The sequence below is a fragment of the Pseudorasbora parva genome, chromosome 15 (assembly GCF_024679245.1).
Source record: "Pseudorasbora parva isolate DD20220531a chromosome 15, ASM2467924v1, whole genome shotgun sequence".
Taxonomy (NCBI): Eukaryota; Metazoa; Chordata; class Actinopteri; order Cypriniformes; family Gobionidae; genus Pseudorasbora; species Pseudorasbora parva.
The window spans coordinates 45,191,562-45,211,958 of NC_090186.1; the positions used below are offsets into that span (position 1 = coordinate 45,191,562).

The 20,397-nt window shown below is 37.8% G+C and overlaps 3 protein-coding genes across 6 annotated transcripts in view; 1 reads left to right on the forward strand and 2 right to left on the reverse strand.

Annotated features, from left to right (window-relative positions):
* Positions 1-20,397, reverse strand: part of LOC137041735 (armadillo-like helical domain-containing protein 4) — a 281,479-nt gene that overhangs the window by 212,338 nt on the left and 48,744 nt on the right. The gene's annotated exons all lie outside the window — the stretch shown is intronic.
* mgat2 (alpha-1,6-mannosyl-glycoprotein 2-beta-N-acetylglucosaminyltransferase) lies at positions 470-7,414 on the forward strand. Its single transcript, XM_067418325.1, has 2 exons — positions 470-624; positions 5,032-7,414. Exon 2 carries the CDS (start codon positions 5,072-5,074, stop codon positions 6,578-6,580), a length of 1,509 nt encoding a protein of 502 aa, XP_067274426.1. The 5' UTR covers positions 470-624; positions 5,032-5,071; the 3' UTR covers positions 6,581-7,414.
* wdr20b (WD repeat domain 20b) lies at positions 12,869-20,233 on the reverse strand. Of its 2 annotated transcripts, XM_067418327.1 has the most exons (5): positions 19,909-20,233; positions 18,110-18,292; positions 16,186-17,292; positions 15,505-15,570; positions 13,815-13,899 (listed from the first exon to the last, which is right to left on the reverse strand). In XM_067418327.1, the coding sequence occupies exons 1-4, from the start codon at positions 20,164-20,166 to the stop codon at positions 15,520-15,522; spliced, it is 1,599 nt and encodes a 532-aa protein (XP_067274428.1). In that variant the 5' UTR covers positions 20,167-20,233; the 3' UTR covers positions 13,815-13,899; positions 15,505-15,519. The 2 variants fall into 2 exon arrangements, with proteins under 2 accessions (XP_067274427.1, XP_067274428.1); XM_067418326.1 differs by lacking the exon at positions 15,505-15,570 and having other exon boundaries at positions 12,869-13,899.

The window sequence follows — 20,397 nt, forward strand, 5'->3', positions numbered from 1 at the left end:
ATAAGCTTTGCTGATTAATTTACTAATAAACATCTGAGGTAATTTCCCACTTTATAAACTCACAACTTGCATAATTGTGCTCATTCTCGTGCGATATACCCGCGCTAATATCAGACCGTGTGCTATCGGTTTAATATCGGTACTTCGGGATTAGATTGTGGTACCGTACCGCAGCCAAAATTGTGGTATCGAGGCATGCCTACATGTGTGTGATATAATAAAACAGCGCTGCGTTACACACACACACAAAGCAGAATAAAAGCTCCGCCCACTCAAGAGTCAAGACACGCCTTTGTTTTGAATAAGTGACGCTAGCGGTGAAAAATTACATATTGTGCCTTTAACGCTAATAGTTTGTATAGCTGATGAAACGTTATGTGCAGACAAATTAGAGGAAGTGGAATGACTATGATAACTATCGCTAAATGTGTCTAATGTGAGCTTTGTCGCATGCATCGCGCGAACTTTTCCACTAAAACGCGAATCGTGCGGAAAGCGTGACGTCACGCGCGTCCTGTCAGCCGACGCTCTGGTGTGTGTGTGTGTGTGAGCCAGCACGACACACTTCCATTAAAATGCGCTTTCGTGTGGATATGACGGCCGCCTTACATGCCTACATCTGCGGTGAGGCTTTTATTCTCTTTGCGTATCCGTGTCTCATGCATCTGAATGCGGCAGCTCAATATTCGGAAGAGTCGGTAGCAGCGAAGCTAACTAGTGTCAGTGCATCATCAAAATACACACACACATCGGCATGCATATACGTGCATCGATCGTCTGCCGCTGGAAATTTGTAATATTAACCAAATATAGATGCTAATGAATGCAGTGCCTCTGCGTGTGTGTGTGTGTTTTTCTGGCTCGCGCAGCTGCTCGCTTTAGCTCGAGCATGCAGCTGCAATGAATGCATGCATGTGCGCGAGCTTCCGTCATACTTTCTTATATTTTTAAACTTTAACCTGTGCATATTTGTGCAGTCACTTTAATGCATGCGTAGAGTTGCATTGGTCGTGTAAATGTGTTCGCTCCTCATATTGTGGCGGTTGTATTTCACGCAGATTTATTAATAATAGCCGTTTTGGTCATCAAAACACGAATGCATTGATCAAGGCAGTCTGTTGATATATCTGTGGAAATCAAGAGCTCACTCACTGCATCAGTTTGAGTAATTCAACATGTTTCAGAAGATCCTAATTTGACATCAAAATACAGCAAATATTGAGGTTTTTATGCTTCTGTAGTTTTAGGTCACACTGTTTTTGTCTGACTGGACATTGACAGTACAGCGAGTGTGTGAACAAAGCTAAATAATAAAGAATATGGAATCTTATATTTGCTAAAATTACTTTATATTGCTCCATCTCTCAGTCGTTAAATGTACACTGCAACAAATGTTTTTCTTAGTATTTTTGTCTTGTTTCTAGTCCAAACATCTAAAAAATCTTAAAACAAGAAGTATTTACTAGACAAGCAAAAGTAATTGTCTTGTTTTGGGGGAAAATAACTCAAAATGAAGAGAGTTTTCTGCTTAAAATAAGATAAATAATCTACCAATGGTGTTAGCTAAATAATATTAATTCAAACAGAAAACAAGATTATTTTGCTTATTTATAATTTTGAATCATGGGGTGAGAAAAATAATCTTATTTCTGATTGGGACGGAAACAAGAGACAAGATTTCAATCAGATCAAGATTATTTTTCTCACCCCATTGGCAGATCATTTTGCCTGTTTGAGGCAAAAACTCACTTACCTTTTATTAGATTTTTAAGAAAACAAGGACACATATCATTTTACCAATATAGTAAATGCATCTTGATTTTAGAATTGTTAGATATTTGGAATGGAAACGAGAAAAAAATACTAAGTAAGAAGAGCATTTTTGCAGTGCAGTTGATCTTGTTCAGTTGCATTCTTTACCTGTGCACAAGATGCTAATAATGCTAATGCTATGTAAACACTGATATGTGGTGCAGATGGTTTACTACATTAAGAATTTAGATTGGCCAAATTCTAGTGTTTGAAACATGATGTTATATTTTTGATTGTGCGCTGCAAAAAATGCCTTTTGTTACTTAGTATTTTTGTCTTGTTTCTTGTCTAATTATCTAACAAATCTTACATTAAGAAACATTTACTAGACTAGTAAAAATTAGTGTCTTGTTTTGGGGGAAGAATAACTCATAATGAAGAGAGTTTTTGCTTAAAATAAGATAAATAATCTGCCAATGGGGTGAGAAAAATAATCTTGTTTTAAGATTATTTTGTTAGATGTTTGGACTTGAAACAAGACAAAAATACTGAGTAAGAAAAGCATCTTTTGCAGTGTGTGCTGCATCTCGTAATCTTCTCATTAGCAGCTCTTCAGGTTAAATCCGCAGAGAGTATAAATCAGGTCTGGACCCCTGTGAGTTTATACTTCAGTTTGCTAAGAATTCAGGGCCACGTTTGTTATATTAATACTGTTAATCTCATGTTTAGGTTGAGTAGAGGAAGGTTTGATGGAGCAGAATGCTGTCGATCACAGAGGTTGTTACACTGCAAAAAATGCTTTTCTTATTTAGTATTTTTGTCTTGTTTCCAGTCTAAATATCTAAAAATACTAGATTAGTGAAATTATGTCAGATATTTTTTCTTGTTTTCTGGGGAAGAATATCTAAATGAAGTGAGTTTTTGCTTAAAACAGGCAAAATGATCTGCCAATGGGGTGAGAAAAATAATCTTATTTCTGATTGGGACGGAAACAAGAAACAAGATTTCAGTCAGAAATAAGATTATTTTTCTCACCCCATTGGCAGATCATTTTGCCTGTTTTAAGCAAAAACTCACTTTGATTTTATTTTTTAAGAAAACAAGGAAAATGTCGTTTTACTGATCTAGTAAATGCATCTTGATTTAAGAATTTTTAGATATCTGGACTAGAAACAAGACAAAACTAAGTTTTTTTTGCAGTGTTTGCCTCCATTTTTGGTGAATGTTTGAGTTTGATCAGCCAGAAAACTAGCAGTGGTCTAATAATGGGCCACTTTTGCCCCTTTCACACCGCACGTCGGACCCGCAATATTCCCGGAGCATTGCCGGGTCGCCTTCTGTGTGAAAGCAACCACGTCCCGGCATTGATTACCGAATTCGACCCGGGTCGGGGACCTAGTAACATTGCGGGATTCGACCCGGGACGTGCGCTGTGTGAACAAAAGCCGAAACTAATGCCGCAGCGTGTGCGTAGTTATCGTGCGACTCCTAGAGCTTGTTTCTTCAATAACACAACCCTGCAGTGCCAGAAGAGCTCGTCGGTGTTTTAAACGCAGAGAGTGTTCGTATACAAAAGAAACTCAAATTAAACAAGCAGAAATGAGCGCAAACTGGACACAAGTCGAGACCACGGAGCTCCTTACTATCCGCGCTGAAGCGGAGATCGCTCGCCGTTATACGTCACATCCGGATGTCACATGTCAACTCGACCCGGGACCGTTACGGGTTGTGTGTGAAAGCGCTCATATTACGGTATTTCGCTGGCAGTGGGAATGGACCAAATCTAGCGGCCCGGGAACAAATGCCGGGTCGCATTATCCGTGTATTTGCCGGAATCGCAGTGTGAAAGGGGCTTGAGAGAGGACAATGCTTTTCTTTGAGCAGGTGCAGAGTTGTACTTTTGTTTGTACTTTGTCATTTTATTTAAAGGATTCGTTCACTTTTTAAATGACCTTTTACTGATAGTTTCCTCATCCCCATGTCATCCAAGATGTCTATGTCTTTAAAGAAATAAAGAAATTAGGGTTTTTGATGAAAACATTCCAGGATTTTCCTCCATATAGTGGACTTCAATGGGCCTCAAACGGCTCAAGGGCCAAATGAGCACCAGGCTTTACCCTCTGGTGTTTCCTTTAGGGGTTGCATTGGACATCTTCCCGGTCATAAGTGACCGGACTCCTAAAAATTAAACTTCCTCCATCCCAGGTCATGTCCAGACTAATATGTTTTCATTTGAAAACATATATTTTTCTCTCCGTTTTGTCCTTCCGTCCACACTGAGACAGCGTTTTAAGTCACTGAAAACGTATCGTTTTGAAAACGCTCTCCAAAGCGGATAAATTTGAAAACGCCGTCTTCGCGTCGTAGTGTGGACTGTGAAAATGGAGGCTTTTTAATACGATGACTCGTTTTTAGCCATGTGATGCAGTCATATGACCAATTCAGCCAAGATGGTGAACGACATTGTACAGCAGTGGTTTTGTATGCTTTCTGTTTTGACAGCCTTGTTAAATATTAATGTCAGTTTGTACATACTGTTAAAAAACTCAGTGCCTTTTCTCGACATTGCTGCAAAATTTCAAAGAGTAAATAAACGAGTAGCGGAAATGACGCAAGTCGAAGCGTCTTGGATTTGCTCATGCGCAGTACAGGGATGTAAGCGTTTTCGGACATTTCAGTGTAGATGAAGTTTTTTTGGAAAACGATTGATAATGATAGTGTGGACGCAGAGCGTTTTTAGACGAAAACTCCGTTTTTAAATTTATGCGAATTAGTGTAGACGTAGCCCCAGTAAAACCAATGCAATTTATTTTTCTTCAATAATATTTTTTATTTTTTATTTTGTATTTTGAGATTATTTGATGGTATTTTTTAATATTTATGCAATAATTATGGTCTATTTTTGCCATTGAACAAAATTTTGTAATTTAGTTTATTATTGAAATATAAAAATATTTGAAGGCAGATTAGTGCCCTCTTTTAATTTAAGAAATTATGCAACCATGGATGTAATCACTAGAGGTCTCTGGAGCGGTTTGTAAATTCCCTAAATCTCTTTTGAACACATTTAATAATTTAATCATTTTATGAAGCCACGAAAATAGTTTTTGTGCGCAAAAAAACTAAATAAGGACAATAAATGCAGGCTTGATGAGCAGAAGAAACTTCTTTCAAAAACATTACAAATAGTAATGTGTCCAAACTTTTGGTCTGTACTGTATATCATTTGCACACAAAAAACATGCTAATTAAACCATTCTTTCCATTTATTTTCCTTAGGTTATAAAAGGCGACTCATTTGCCTCTGAGAAAATGCCTTATGGGAAACTTTATCCTTCAAATACATTCCAGAATTAGACGACCAAGATTAAGCTGCGTTTTCTATGATAACGTTTTGTACCAAATCTGCTGGAGCAGACCTTTTTTGCATCGCCAACCTGCCGTCCTCGTCTCCAGATTCGCCGACCGTCCCGAAGGACGACTTCCTATCATGAGATTCCGAATTTACAAGCGGAAGGTGGTGATACTGACCCTAGTGGTGGTGATTTGTGGATTCGCCGTCTGGAATAGTGGGAAGGCGAAGAAGGCCGTGTTTCCAAAAGAGGTGGAGACGGGAAAGCGTAGCAGCATTGTTGGTCAGGTTCAGGTTACGATACCAGAAACTCGGAAACCCGTCAACGAGACTCTTCCGGAAAAACAGCAAGTCGTCGCAAAGCCCGAAATAGACAACACGACTCTAGTGTACCGAGGGATCGTATTTCAGCTCAATTTCGACCAGACCCTAAGAAACGAGGAAAAGTTTCGGAACATACGCCAAAAAGACGATCTTGTCGTCGTCATCCAGGTTCACAACCGTCCCGAATACCTACGTCTTTTGGTGGACAGCTTGAGAAAAGCGAAAGGAATCGAGAACGTCTTGCTGATATTCAGCCACGATTTCTGGTCTCTGGAGATCAACCAGATAGTCGCGTCCGTCGACTTCTGCTTGGTCCTTCAGATATTCTTCCCCTTTAGCATCCAACTTTATCCTCAAGAGTTCCCCGGTAATGATCCCAGAGATTGCCCTCGGGACATTCCCAAGAAAGACGCCTTAACATTAGGCTGCATAAACGCAGAGTACCCGGATTCCTTCGGACACTATCGGGAAGCCAAGTTCTCGCAGACCAAACATCATTGGTGGTGGAAGCTACATTTCGTATGGGATCGAGTTCGAGTGTTGAAAGATCACCAAGGACTTTTATTGCTCATTGAGGAGGACCACTACCTCGCTCCCGACTTTCAACACCTCCTTAAAATGATGGTGTCCCTAAAGAAGGAACAATGTCCTGATTGTGATATCTTATCTTTGGGAAGCTACGGACACACTGGCTACTCTAGCAAAGCCAACAAAGTGGAGGTGAAAGCGTGGAAGTCCACCGAGCATAATATGGGAATGGTGTTGAACCGGGATACGTACCAGAAACTCCTCAAATGCACCGATGCCTTCTGCACCTACGATGACTATAATTGGGATTGGTCGTTGCAGTTCCTTACGGTGGCCTGTTTGCCCACGTTCCTGAAGGTCATGGTGAGCGAAGCGCCACGCGTTTTCCACGCCGGAGATTGTGGCATGCATCACAAGAAGTCGGCTTGCATGCCAAGCAGCCAGAAAACCAAGATCGAGAACATTCTCCAGAGCAGCGGGAACCAATTGTTTCCAAAACAGCTCCTAATTACAAAGAGACTCCCATCTTCCGGGTCTAAAGGACTGGCTCCGCATGTCAAAAATGGAGGTTGGGGAGACATCAGGGATCATGAACTCTGCAAGAGCTACCTTCGATTACAGTGACTTTATATTCTCTCCTTTTTGCACTGCAAAAAAACGCTCCTTACTTAGTTATTTTGTCTTGTTTCTAGTCTAAATATCTAACGATTCTTACACTGCTGGGCTAAAAACAAGCCAAGTTGGCTTGAAAATGGACAAACCCAGAAATTGGGTTGTTTGAATGGGTCCATTCACTGGGGTCAAACAACCCAATTTCTGGGTTTGTCCATTTTAAACCCGACTTGGCTTGTTTTTAACCCAGCATTATTTAGTATAAATCAAGATGCATTTATTTGATCAGGAAAACGACATAAGATATCTTTTCTTGTATTGTTGAAAATCGAGTTTTTGCTTAAAACAGGCAAAATGATCTGCCAATGGGGTGAGAAAAATAATCTTATTTCTGATTGAAATCTTGTTTTTTGTTTTTGTCCCAATCAGAAATAAGATTATTTTTCTCACCCCATTGGCAGATCATTTGGCCTGTGTTAAGCAGAAACTCCTTTTGATTTGATTTTCAACAAAACAAGGAAACATATCTTATGTGATTTTACTGATCTAGTAAATGCATCTTGATTTAAGAATATTTAGATAATTGGACTGGAAAAAAGACAAAAATACACTAAATAAGAAGAGCATTTTTTGCAGTTTTGTTTTTGCATCCTCTAATGAAAGCCTTTAAGAGTTCTTTATGGACTACTACTTCGTATTGCCTGTTTTATTGAAATATTCCAAATTAAAAAAAGTATGTGATGTTTGGATTTGGCGGTTATGAGTATTATTGAAGTATTATCACTGAAAAAAGTGTTATTGTTGTCACTCATATCTATTATTAAAGACTAGCATTTTTGTGCCATTTCATAGACAACATTTGTTTATATGATTTTAAATCTGCAAGAGCATGAACTTTCTTATAATTGTGTGTGTGTGTGACAGAGTGTGCTTTGGATCTTTATAGGGGCTTTCGCACCGGGTAGTTTTAGGAACTAGAACTAAGGAACTACATACGCCCTGCCACTCTGTTATGGAAGGCCATTTCCGCCACTAAATTAAAAAATAAAGAGTAATTGCGACTTTTTATCTCAGAATTATGACTTTTTTCCCCTCTTTAGCTTTGTTAATTTACTGTAGTATCTTTTTTAAAGTATGGTTCAAAAATACTAGTATTTACTAGAGTAATTTTACTATAATATACTATAGTATTTACTACACTTTGTTAATTTACTGTAGTATTTACTAGAGTAATTTTACTATAATATACTATAGTATTTACTACACTTTGTTAATTTACTGTAGTATTTACTAGAGTAATTTTACTGTAATTTAAATGAATATACTATAGTATTTACTACACTGTTAATTTACTGTAGTATTTACTGGAGTAATTTTACTGTAATTTTACTATAATATACTATAGTATTTACTACACTGTTAATTTACTGTAGTATTTACTGGAGTAATTTTACTGTAATTTTACTATAATATACTATAGTATTTACTACACTTTGTTAATTTACTGTAGTATTTACTAGAGTAATTTTACTGTAATTTAAATGAATATACTATAGTATTTACTACACTGTTAATTTACTGTAGTATTTACTGGAGTAATTTTACTGTAATTTTACTATAATATACTATAGTATTTACTACACTGTTAATTTACTGTAGTATTTACTGGAGTAATTTTACTGTAATTTTACTATAATATACTATAGTATTTACTACACTTTGTTAATTTACTGTAGTATTTACTGGAGTAATTTTACTGTAATTTTACTATAATATACTATAGTATTTACTACACTGTTAATTTACTGTAGTATTTACTGGAGTAATTTTACTGTAATTTTACTATAATATACTATAGTATTTACTACACTGTTAATTTACTGTAGTATTTACTGGAGTAATTTTACTGTAATTTTACTATAATATACTATAGTATTTACTACACTTTGTTAATTTACTGTAGTATTTACTGGAGTAATTTTACTGTAATTTTACTATAATATACTATAGTATTTACTACACTGTTAATTTACTGTAGTATTTACTGGAGTAATTTTACTGTAATTTTACTATAATATACTATAGTATTTACTACACTTTGTTAATTTACTGTAGTATTTACTGGAGTAATTTTACTGTAATTTTACTATAATATACTATAGTATTTACTACACTTTGTTAATTTACTGTAGTATTTACTGGAGTAATTTTACTGTAATTTTACTATAATAAACTATAGTATTTACTACACTGTTAATTTACTGTAGTATTTACTGGAGTAATTTTACTGTAATTTTACTATAATATACTATAGTATTTACTACACTTTGTTAATTTACTGTAGTATTTACTGGAGTAATTTTACTGTAATTTTACTATAATATACTATAGTATTTACTACACTGTTAATTTACTGTAGTATTTACTGGAGTAATTTTACTGTAATTTTACTATAATATACTATAGTATTTACTACACTGTTAATTTACTGTAGTATTTACTGGAGTAATTTTACTGTAATTTTACTATAATATACTATAGTATTTACTACACTTTGTTAATTTACTGTAGTATTTACTGGAGTAATTTTACTGTAATTTTACTATAATATACTATAGTATTTACTACACTGTTAATTTACTGTAGTATTTACTGGAGTAATTTTACTGTAATTTTACTATAATATACTATAGTATTTACTACACTGTTAATTTACTGTAGTATTTACTGGAGTAATTTTACTGTAATTTTACTATAATATACTATAGTATTTACTACACTTCGTTAATTTACTGTAGTATTTACTGGAGTAATTTTACTGTAATTTTACTATAATATACTATAGTATTTACTACACTTTGTTAATTTACTGTAGTATTTACTGGAGTAATTTTACTGTAATTTTACTATAATATACTATAGTATTTACTACACTGTTAATTTACTGTAGTATTTACTGGAGTAATTTTACTGTAATTTTACTATAATATACTATAGTATTTACTACACTTCGTTAATTTACTGTAGTATCTTTACTATAATACGTCATTAGTTACAGGACCAATGAAAACGCTCCTCTGGTGCGAAAGCTCCTATAATTCCAGCTTCTGTTCAAGATATGTTGGGCTATTTTTGATATGCAGATGAACTATTTTCTATTTGCTTGAATCTGACTGACCGCTTTCGAGGTGTAAGGTTGTGCTTCATATTGAACATATTCCAGTATTAGAATGGTTTGGAAGCTTTTGCAAGACATTAAAATTGCATTGACTATCTTGCTGTCCTCATTACCCCCTTATAGATGCTTTGTCCTATTTACACACACTCCCAGATCTCTGGCCTCAATCTTCACTGATCCAGCAGTGTGAGAAAGCAAAGCCTTCGCAACGGTGTAAAGGTTTTACGTTTAGTCGAGTTGACATGGGTTGTTATTAATATTGCTAACTAAAACCATAAGCATTTTCATTACTTAGTTATAATAATAATGAATTTTATTTGTAAAGCACTTTACATTTTTACAATCTCAAAGTGCTACAAAACACCAAGTGGTAGTAAAAAGCCACTTTAAAAAAAAAAAAATAATAATTATATATATATATATACACACATATATAGAATAATAAAACCTATAAAACACATTTATTCAAGGTTAGTTAAAATGGCATACAAAAAAAACAAGCTTATTTTATTTTAGCTAGCATTTTCATAAAGTTGAAGTAATAAAATAACTGAAAGACATTATTTACAAAATACAATAAGAAATATAGTTCAAAATATATAGTTCAAAATATCATCAAAATCTATAATAGTATGTCAATAATGCTAAAATAACACTGCATGTGACTAATATCTGTCTTTATTATTTATTATTGCATCCCTGACAACTTCCCAAAATGATGTCCTGTCCCTTCAAAACCTTGCATGACTTTCTTTCTTAAGTGGAACACAAAAGCAGAAGTTTTAAAAGTGTCTCTAAAGTGTTTTTTCTTCTCAATGCGAGCCATAGTTGTTTCGCCTCTAAGTTTATGAACAAAATAGTTAAAATATTTCACAAATGATACAAAATGTGTGTGCATTTTAGCCTTTAACTACTGAAATGGCACAACAGCCACATATATATCTCCCTTTGCATGTTTGTTTATATAATATTTTGACCAATTGCTAATTTTATGATTACTACCATTTAGTGTCAATTTAAAACCCCTTAACTGTCACCGCCCCACAGGCTCTTTTTTTGGTGGCCCTTTTTTCATATCCTATGTTTGAGTAATCAACATAAATTAGGGATCATTCGAAAGCTTACGAACTCAGAATTCATCATGCGAAAACCGCTTTGAAATCGGACGTTGTGTCACCACGGAAACGGTGCTCAAATTTCTTCTAGCAGGCTCCTGCCCCTAGTGGGAGGGGTCATGTTTCATATTACAACATTTATTTTAACTTCTTTATAATCAAATGTATACTTTATTATATCGTCGGAAAGGTCAGAGTCTCAAGGTTTCATATTTGGTGACTGTTTTGTGATGGAAGAGATATTTGGGCAGAAATTTACAGGAAAATGCATCAAAACAACAGATCAATGGAATGTGGATGAGACACTCGGTGGCTGTTTTTGGTACTGCGCTGAAACAAAATCTCATGGGGACTTCAATTTTTGTGATATCAACTTAAAATTTGGAACACGACTTGGTTAGGCACGTGGCTTTGATTTTATAGTAATTTTATAGTAAACCACTTTTTGTAAAATATATATTCTATATCAAATATTTTTCAAAATATCTGCCAATTCCACCAAGTGGTTGAAACTTATAATTTATATGAATTAAAATTACTTTTAACATTTAAAAACAGACATGTTAAAATTCCACAGCTTGGTTGTATTGGTAAAACTTACTCAGTAATGCACAACATTGAAATTTGAACATTTAATAAACAAAAAAAAAAAAGTTTCTACCACTTGGTTGAAATTGGTAGACGTTCCCATGGGCATCAAGTGCCGTGATGGCGAGGAAAAGCGTTTTCGAGTATAAATACGCAGCTATAATTCATGTAGCCGAGTTTAAATTTATATTTCATGTCGATATACAATCGTAATGATTATATCTTTGTAAGACTGGCGAATTTTATAAAACAATGGCAAGAAAAACTAACTTTACCGCACTCCTAGAGCCCCCTAGTGGTCGGGAGCATTTCCGTGTCGAGGTGTTTTTATTGTGTTGTGAACTTATGTTTGCTTTTTAAATTTCGTTGTGTTGTGCACTACTGGGCCACCGTAGGTTTGGGCTTTACGTGAGCGACTCCATGCTGTTAAATGCAAAAGTAACCACAGAAAACAGTCAGAAAGTGTGTGTGTGTGTGTGTGTATGAGATCTCGATATGACCTCAGACATTCTCAGCAAATTCTCTCAAGATCAAATGATCATTGATTTTATAGCTCAATAATACCATTAATGTATCAGAACTATTAAATCATCATTTCCCCTGAGGGAAAAATCTGAATTAAATGCAATTCATATTATTAAAAAAAAAAGTATTTACTATACTAACACAGGATAAATAAATAAAAATCTAACAATTCAGACATTTTTGGCAGGTTAAAAACCTCAAAACTTTGTGAAAAAAAGTTGCAAAAAAACAGCAAAACAAAAAATTGTGAGTCGGATTTGGAAAATATAAACTCGTAATTGCGAGAAAAAGGTCACACTGCAAAAAATGCTCTTCTTACTCAGTATTTTTGTCTTGTTTCTAGTCAAAACATCTAATAATTCTTACATTAAGAAACATTTACAAGATAAATAATCTGCCAATGGGGTGAGAAAAATAATCTTGTTTTCTGTTTGAATTAAGATTATTTTTCTCACCCCATTGGCAGATTATTTATCTTATTTTAAGCAAAAACTCTCTTCATTTTGAGTTATTTTCCCCAAAACAAGACAATAACTTTTGCTTGTCTAGTAAATACTTCTTGCTTTAAGAATTGTTAGATGTCTGGACGAGAAACAAGACAAAAATACTGAGTAAGAAGAGCATTTTCTGCAGTGTTAGGTTGAACACTTGCAATAAAGTGAAATAGTCACATATATATAAATATAATTGCCTGAAAGTCAGAATCTGCGAAACTCGCAGTTGAGAGAAAAAGTCGGGATTGTAAAATATAAACTTGCAAAAGCGAAAAAAGGTCATAATTGCAAAAACAAATGCCCTATTCGGATGATTTCTCTCACGCTCGTCCGTAAAAATAAATGTGCATTTTCAAGACAACATCATAACATGCAGTGAAAATAAACCAAGAGACAAAAATATGCTTAAGATGATTTTAATTATATATATAAATTCCTCTGTATTAGAAATACAACTTTACTATTTTGTGCAATTATTATATCAATCCACCATAAATCCGTCATTTACAATATTTACACATTATACATTAACCCGTTTCATTTGAAACAATATTAAAATAAATGTTCACAAAGATATTTAGTTCTCTTGAAACTTTTACACACGTCCTTATACTCCAAACATCTGTAAAGCCATTTTTATTTTCTTTTTTAGTGCAAACAGTTTTCTCTTTTACTCTTTAACTAAAGAATGATTGCAGCATCCAGCGCTGACGGACACAATCAGTGCAAGATACCAGTTTGAGAATCGACATGAAGGTGGACGGAATGGACTAGAACACACACACACACACACACACACACACACACACACACACACACACACACACACACACACACACACACACACACACACACGCCTCTCAAAACCTGTCAAGAACTTCATCTTTCACCCCAAAGTATTTTGCATTTTCATGACAGTTACACACTTTTGCACCAATTCTAATCTCAGTAGCATATTAAAAATCGTCACACTATTTAGTTTGTGATAAAGTCAGAATAAGAACATAAGCTCTGATGATACTTACAGTTGTACTTCACAATATATGAGAATTTAGGGGGAAATGCCTTGAAAATAATGCACCGTTTTGTTCATGTGCATTGCATTGATTCTAGGGTGCTTCTCGGGATTCATGACCACACACACACACACACGATAATGCACCGTTTTGTTCATGTGCATTGCATTGATTCTAGGGTGCTTCTCGGGATTCATGACCACACACACACACACACACACGATAATGCATCGTTTTGTTTATGTGCAATGTATTGATTTTAGGGTGAAGTGTGATCTTGATGGGCTTCTTGGGATCCATGACCCCCCCCCCCCCCACACACACACACACAGCTGATAATGCGTCTGAAGGTCCGGGTCGGCTATACGACCGTCCCGCTGGGAGAGTTGGTCTGGTTTTGGGAAGGCAAAACTCCCTAGAGAGGGAAACATTTGGACACATCAGTTTAACAAATTATTGTTCAAAGATGTAAATAAAGATTATTAACAAGAAAACTTAATATTAATCATTTCAGGGTTATGTGTTGCTTGCTGTTTCTTATGAATTAATAGTGAAATTTACTAAGAATTGATTTATTCCCCCGGTGTAAAAAGATAATTTCAGGAAACAGAATATGAAGAATGTCAACATAACGTTGGATATTTTCATAGCGAGAAACAAAAACTGAGGTTTTTAAAATTGGCTTTAGATAAAAACTCAACTGGATTCTTCTGAAGTGTTTGCCAAGTAATGTACACCGATTAGGCAAAACATTATCACCCATGAATACCACTGACTATCTCTTCATCACGGCTCCTGTTAGCGGGTGGGATATATTAGGCAGCAAGTGAACATCCTCAGAGTTGATGTGTGTGAAGCAGGAGAAATGGGCAAGCGTAAGGATTTGAGCGAGTTTGGCCAGATTGTGACGGCTAGACGACTGGGTCAGAGCATCTCCAAAACTGCAGCTCTTGTGGGCTGTTCCCGGTCTGCAGTGGTCAGTATCTATCAAAAGTGCTCCAAGGAAGGACCAGTGGAGAACCGGCCACAGGGTCATGGGCGGCCAAGGCTCATTGATGACCGTGGGGAGCGAAGGCTGGCCCGTGGGGTCCGATCAAACAGACGAGCTACTGGAGCTCAAACTGCTCCAGAAGTTAATGCTGGTTCTGATAGAAAGCTGTCAGAATACACAGAGCAGCTCAGTTTACCTGAGGAACACACGGCCCCAGGATGCACTATGGGAAGAAGGCGAGCCGGCGGAGGCTTCGACTCGGCCTCCAGATTCGCCAGATCTCAATTCAATCGAGCATCAGTGGGATGAGCTGAACAAACAAGTCCGATCCATGGAGGCCCCACCTCACAACTTACAGGACTTAAAGGATCTGTTGCTAACATCTTGGTGCCAGATACCACAGCCACACCTTCAGGGATCTAGTGGAGTCCAGAGACGGGTCAGCACAATATGAGGTCATAATCTTATGCCTGATCAGTGTAATTTCCTTAGAGAACTTAAACCATAATTATTTAAAGGGATAGTTCACTCAAAATTAAATTTTGTCAGACATGTCATTTCAAACCCATTTTGTTTGTCTTTGGAACAGAAATTTTACACCTTAAACTGCAATTTAAATGTCTGTGGAGGAGCTCTGACCATTTGAAAGCTTAGAGTCTCTTAATTTATGCATCACTTTGGCATTTATTTTACACATAATAACCAAATTGAAAAGCTTCCTGTAACCACATACTGTGGTCTCTCAATACACAATTTTGGTGTCATTTCACAGTAAGCCCTTTGAAGTTGCATAAAACACTGCTAAAGTGATAAACATGTAAGTATATGTTGTCTGAGCTATGATTCTATAATTCCATAATGAGCTATAATTTTTGGTTATAAATTAATTTTTGAAAGCGTGTCTCTCCGGCCATGTGAGCTCTAGCACCCTGCAGACAGTTTGGGCTGTTTACACTAGAGGGCAGCAAAATATCAAGAAGAAACGCATCGATAGTGTGCATTATTTTATGTATAGTATCTTTAGCTCACCTTTTAAGACGAGGATCATGTGCGTTTAGCGCCATCACTCGACAACATCTTTTCCCGTGACTTTTCCTAGGTTATGTAATAGATACAGAAATGTTGATAGCTACGAAAGTCATCGCTAAATTGGACTAATTTGGATGGCCACGCTAAAAGTGTGCGGTTTTAATAAGAGGATTTTAGGACTTTGTGTTGGGAAGAAATAATTTAAGTGTGTAACAACAGCAATTTTATCTGATTTATAACCCTGTACTGATGTAAATGGAGTCGAGGAGTCGATACCATAGATTCTCCCACAGTGGGAGTCGGGAATCGGAGCCGACTCCAAAAAAACCTGGAATCGAACACCCCTAGTTTCCTCTAGATGGCAGCAAACACTGGGTAAAATCATTTTGTGTATGCCAGATTTATTCAAATGAATCTGAAGGGAGGAATATTACATTTTACATGTAATTTTACCCAAGTCTCATCATATACAGTGGTATAAATACAATATCACAGTGTAATAAAATTATATTTTGCTTTGTTTGCTGCCCTCTAGTGTAAACAGCCCAAATAGTCTGCAGGGTGCTAGAGCTCAAATGGCCGGAGATACACACTTTCAAAAACGAATTTATAACCAAAAATATCAACAAGTTTAACTTTTGCACAGTACTGTAGAAATATAGTGTCGTGTAATCTCCTCACCAGTTTTCCCGGCCGCGCCCATGTGCAGATGAAGCCTTCCTGACATGCCGTCACCAAACTGTCCTCCAGAAAGATCAACACGGTGAGCCGCTCGTGGGAGATTTTCTTGCACACCAGCGGCTCCAAAAGAGGCGTCTCCTCCATGCGCGGACACTGCGTCGTTCCCAACGCCTTCGTAGCTTCTTTACCGATAATCTGGTTGAGCTTCTCGCTGCTCTTATTGGCGATGTAGCTCAGGCTGTGATTGCGCTTGTGCTCCTTGCGCGTTTCGTGTAAAGCCAGCGTGGCGAATTTATCGACGATGCTAGCGGGTTTGTGCATATTCGGGCTGTTCCCCGAAGAGTGTGGCAAACTGTTGGAGCGCGGTAACGCCGAGTTGCTTACATTCGTAAGAGTCCTAGTTCTGGATAAGGGGAACAAAATGTCTTCCGTAAGATCCCATAAGCACAATTGGGTGTCCTGTCCGACTGAGCCGAAGCGATAAGTCACGCTAACGCTATTCGCGCGCTCTCGATTTCCGTTGAACTGCTCCTGAAAGTCCTCATCGCTCCCGCTGAATTCAGCCGGCGTTTCGCAATCTTGAACGCTGGTGATGCAATGATCGAACGCCACCACGCTAACCCACGATTTGTGACCGCGCCCGCGCGCGATGACCCTCGAGTCTGAAAACGACCACACCGTAACCAAATCGTCCTCGCCTCCAGTCACCAAATATCGCCCATCTGGGCTCCAGCATACGCACAGGAGTCCGCCGAAATAGCTCTTCATGGTGCCGTGGAGCTCAGCTGAGTCGAAGCAGAAAACTCGGAGGAAGCCGTCCTGCCCGGCACAGGCCAGGAACTTCCCATCCGGGGAGAATGCGAACTCGTTGACCGCGCCCTCGCCCACCGTCCAGCGGAGGAGAGGATTGCGTGCCGATTTGCTCTTGCCCGTGTGTACGGCGTAGCTCTGGCCCTGCCGCAGGAGCTGGTAATGCGGCGCCGTCGTCCCACACGAATGCTCCGCGTTATACAGATATAAACACCCGCTGGCGTGAGCCACGAGGAACAGACTCTCCGAACCCGGAACCCACTTCAGACACGTCACCGCAGACTTATCAATGAGCCTCTGTTAGGACGGAGAGAGAATCACAATTTTCCATGTATTGATTCATCTTATTAAATTTTTGTTTCACAAAATATAGACATATTAGGGGTGTAACGATACACTCATGTCACAATTCAATATGCACCCTGATACTGAACTCACGATACGAAATGTATCACGATACCGAACTCATAATACGATATGTATCCCGATACTGAACTCACGATACGATGTGCATCCCGATACTAAACTCACGATACGATATGCATCCGAATACTAAACTCACGATACGATATGCATCCGAATACTAAACTCACGATACGATGTGCATCCCAATACTGAACTCACGATACGATGTGCATCCCAATACTAAACTCACGATACGATGTGCATCCCAATACTGAACTCACGATACGATGTGCATCCCAATACTGAACTCACGATACGATGTGCATCCCGATACTGAACTCACGATACGATACACATGAGTAGGTGATAGAGTAAGATTAATCAGTAAACCAGCAAATAGGTTAATTGGTTAAATGACAAATTGGCCGATAGATTAACCGATAAATTAGTAAATAGAATAATAGACTAACTGATAAATCAATCGATATAAAAATAGTTGTTAATGGCAGTCCTAAAACAAACTATTCTATGGGCTATTAAACTGTGGTGAAAATGGTCAAAAACCCAGGCGGTGGCTGGCAACTTTTTTTTTTTTTTTTAAACGCTGGCGGGGAAAGATTTAATGTAAAATATTATTTAATATATAAAAAGTATTTAATTTTATCACAAAGCATCTTTCAGATGTTTAATGTCATTTTCTGGGACTCACGTCTTCATTGAACAGTTTGCTGGTTTCCTTCTTGATGGGGTCGATGAGCTGCACCTGTCCCGCAGAAAAGCCCACCAGCAGCGAGACGCTTTCTGCCGTGGCCGTCAGGGCGTTGCAATCGTGGCATGTGGGAAGCGTTCCTTTATAGATCCGCTTATCTATGGGTTTGCTCAGGTCGGCGGCCTATTGAGAGCCAAAATCAGCAGACACGTTATCAGGACTGGCAATGATCGCACTTACACGAATAAACAAGCACTTCTTTAAAGGGTTAGTTCACCCAAAAATGAGATGTCTGTCATTAACTCCTCTCCCTAATGTCGCTCCACACCCGTAAGACCTCCGCTCATCTTCACACACAGTTTAAGATATTTTATATTTAGTCCGAGAGCGTATGCAAGTGTATGAAATCCTCAAATAAAGATTCAAACGGTTATGAGTCAGCGTATTAATTCATGATTCGGATCATGAATCGATTCGCTGATTCATAACCGTTTGAATCTTTATTTGAGGATTGAACACAAACGCGGAAGAGAAGACAATGCTGAATAAAGTCGTAGTTTTTGTTATTTTTGGACCCAAATGTATTTTGGATGCTTCAAGAGACTCTAATTAACCCACTGATGTCTCATATGGACTACTGTGATGATGTTTTTATTCCCTTTCTGGACATGGACAGTATAGTGTGCATACACTTGCATACGCTCTCGGACTAAATATAAAATATCTTAAACTGTGTGTGAAGATGAGCGGAGGTCTTACGGGTGTGGAGCGACATTAGGGAGAGGAGTTAATGACAGACAGTTCATTTTTGGCTGAACTAACCCTTTAAACACGGTGCAAATCACTCTTGTAGAGTCTCGTGAAGTTCAATGATTTCACAGCATTTACCACTGACTGGCTTAAACCATGATGGCATAATGTGCATTTATACAACTATAATACAATAATGCGGCGACATAAAAAAAGGAAACTTACTTTTGATACTTAAGTACTTTTGAAAACAAATACTTCTGTACTTTTACTCAAGTAAAATCTGTTTTTACAACTTTTACTTGTAACAGAGTAATATTTGACCAGCAGTACTTTCACTTTTACTCAAGTAATGAAGTACTTTTTCACCTCTGCTGATCACACGCCCCAACCCTCATGCATAACTGCGCAGAAATCAGCGGAAACACATTATATTCCAGGATGCATGCTTTAAAACACAACCTCACCAAAGAATGCGCATCTTACCCAACGTGCATAAACCCATACACCCCTGAAAAGCACAATTTGGGTTGCATATGATGCATAAATGATTTAAATAACTCAGTGTACATTGCAATGGCATGCAACAGGTTACCCACCCCAAGCATCATGTGCACTAAATGACAATGCATGGGACTATTACTGTAAATCCAACCCATTGCATTCTAACCTATTGCATTATGTTGCAAAGGTTTTGTGTGCAGAATATGACTTTTTTTTACGTAATGCAATAGGGTTCCCCTTATGCATAATTTTGGATATACACTATATTCTGGGATGCACTTTAAATATGCTCCCAAAACTGTTCTGAATTGCACTGTCACTACTGTAAACGGTATTTACAATATAATTATAGAGGTTTCTCCACGTTAACCTCTTGATCTGCTCGAAATCGTTGTGCTTTGGATTGCATTTGTATGCAACTTGAGTTGTAAAGATTGTTTCCACACAGTGCTCAGTAATCCGAATCAAACCCAATGCAAAGCACACTGGCACACACACAAACACACAGTCGTGTAAAACAGAAGGAACCGTATGAGTTAGCCTACCTTCCTGACGCCTTTATAAATGTAAAAGTAAAGCTCCCGGCCCACATTGAAGCAGACTCTGTCGCCGTTACCGGACTGGTCGTTGACGTTGGCGAAGGAGACTTTGACCGGGTTGGAGCCCTGCGAGTTGAACGGCACCCGGTTCGGCCGGCTGTACTCGGAGCTCGGCAGGAGTTTATAGACGCCCTCGCGGGTGCTAAATTGAGTTTTAATCTCGTTCGCCTCCTTCCCACCTCCATCCGCCGCCATCTTACACATTAGTATTCATTCCGCTGCGTGCACGAGCACGGGCGCGCACCCTGGCCACCGTCCTCCTCCGCGTGGGCTGCGCGTTCACGAGCCGAGGTTGTAACCCGAAATGTCCAAAAATGCACATTTACTGCGGACTACTTTAAAAGATTAATGCTGCCTTCACGATTATGAGCTTGTTGTGTTCAGGTGCTTTGTTGTCGGAGAGAATGGAGGACGCCAAGTTCATACTTTTGTGCT

Excerpts from the sequence above, each read along its gene's own strand:
- mgat2 (XM_067418325.1), top strand. The coding sequence starts at position 5,072 with ATGGGAAACTTTATCCTTCAAATACATTCCAGAATTAGACGACCAAGA.
- wdr20b (XM_067418326.1), bottom strand. The coding sequence starts at position 20,166 with ATGTGTAAGATGGCGGCGGATGGAGGTGGGAAGGAGGCGAACGAGATT. Across the intron at positions 18,293-19,908 it reads TTTATAAAGGCGTCAGGAAG|GCCGCCGACCTGAGCAAACC; the intron begins GTAGGCTAACTC and ends GGCTCTCAATAG. Across the intron at positions 13,900-16,185 it reads GGGCGCGGCCGGGAAAACTG|GGAGTTTTGCCTTCCCAAAA; the intron begins GTGAGGAGATTA and ends TTCCCTCTCTAG.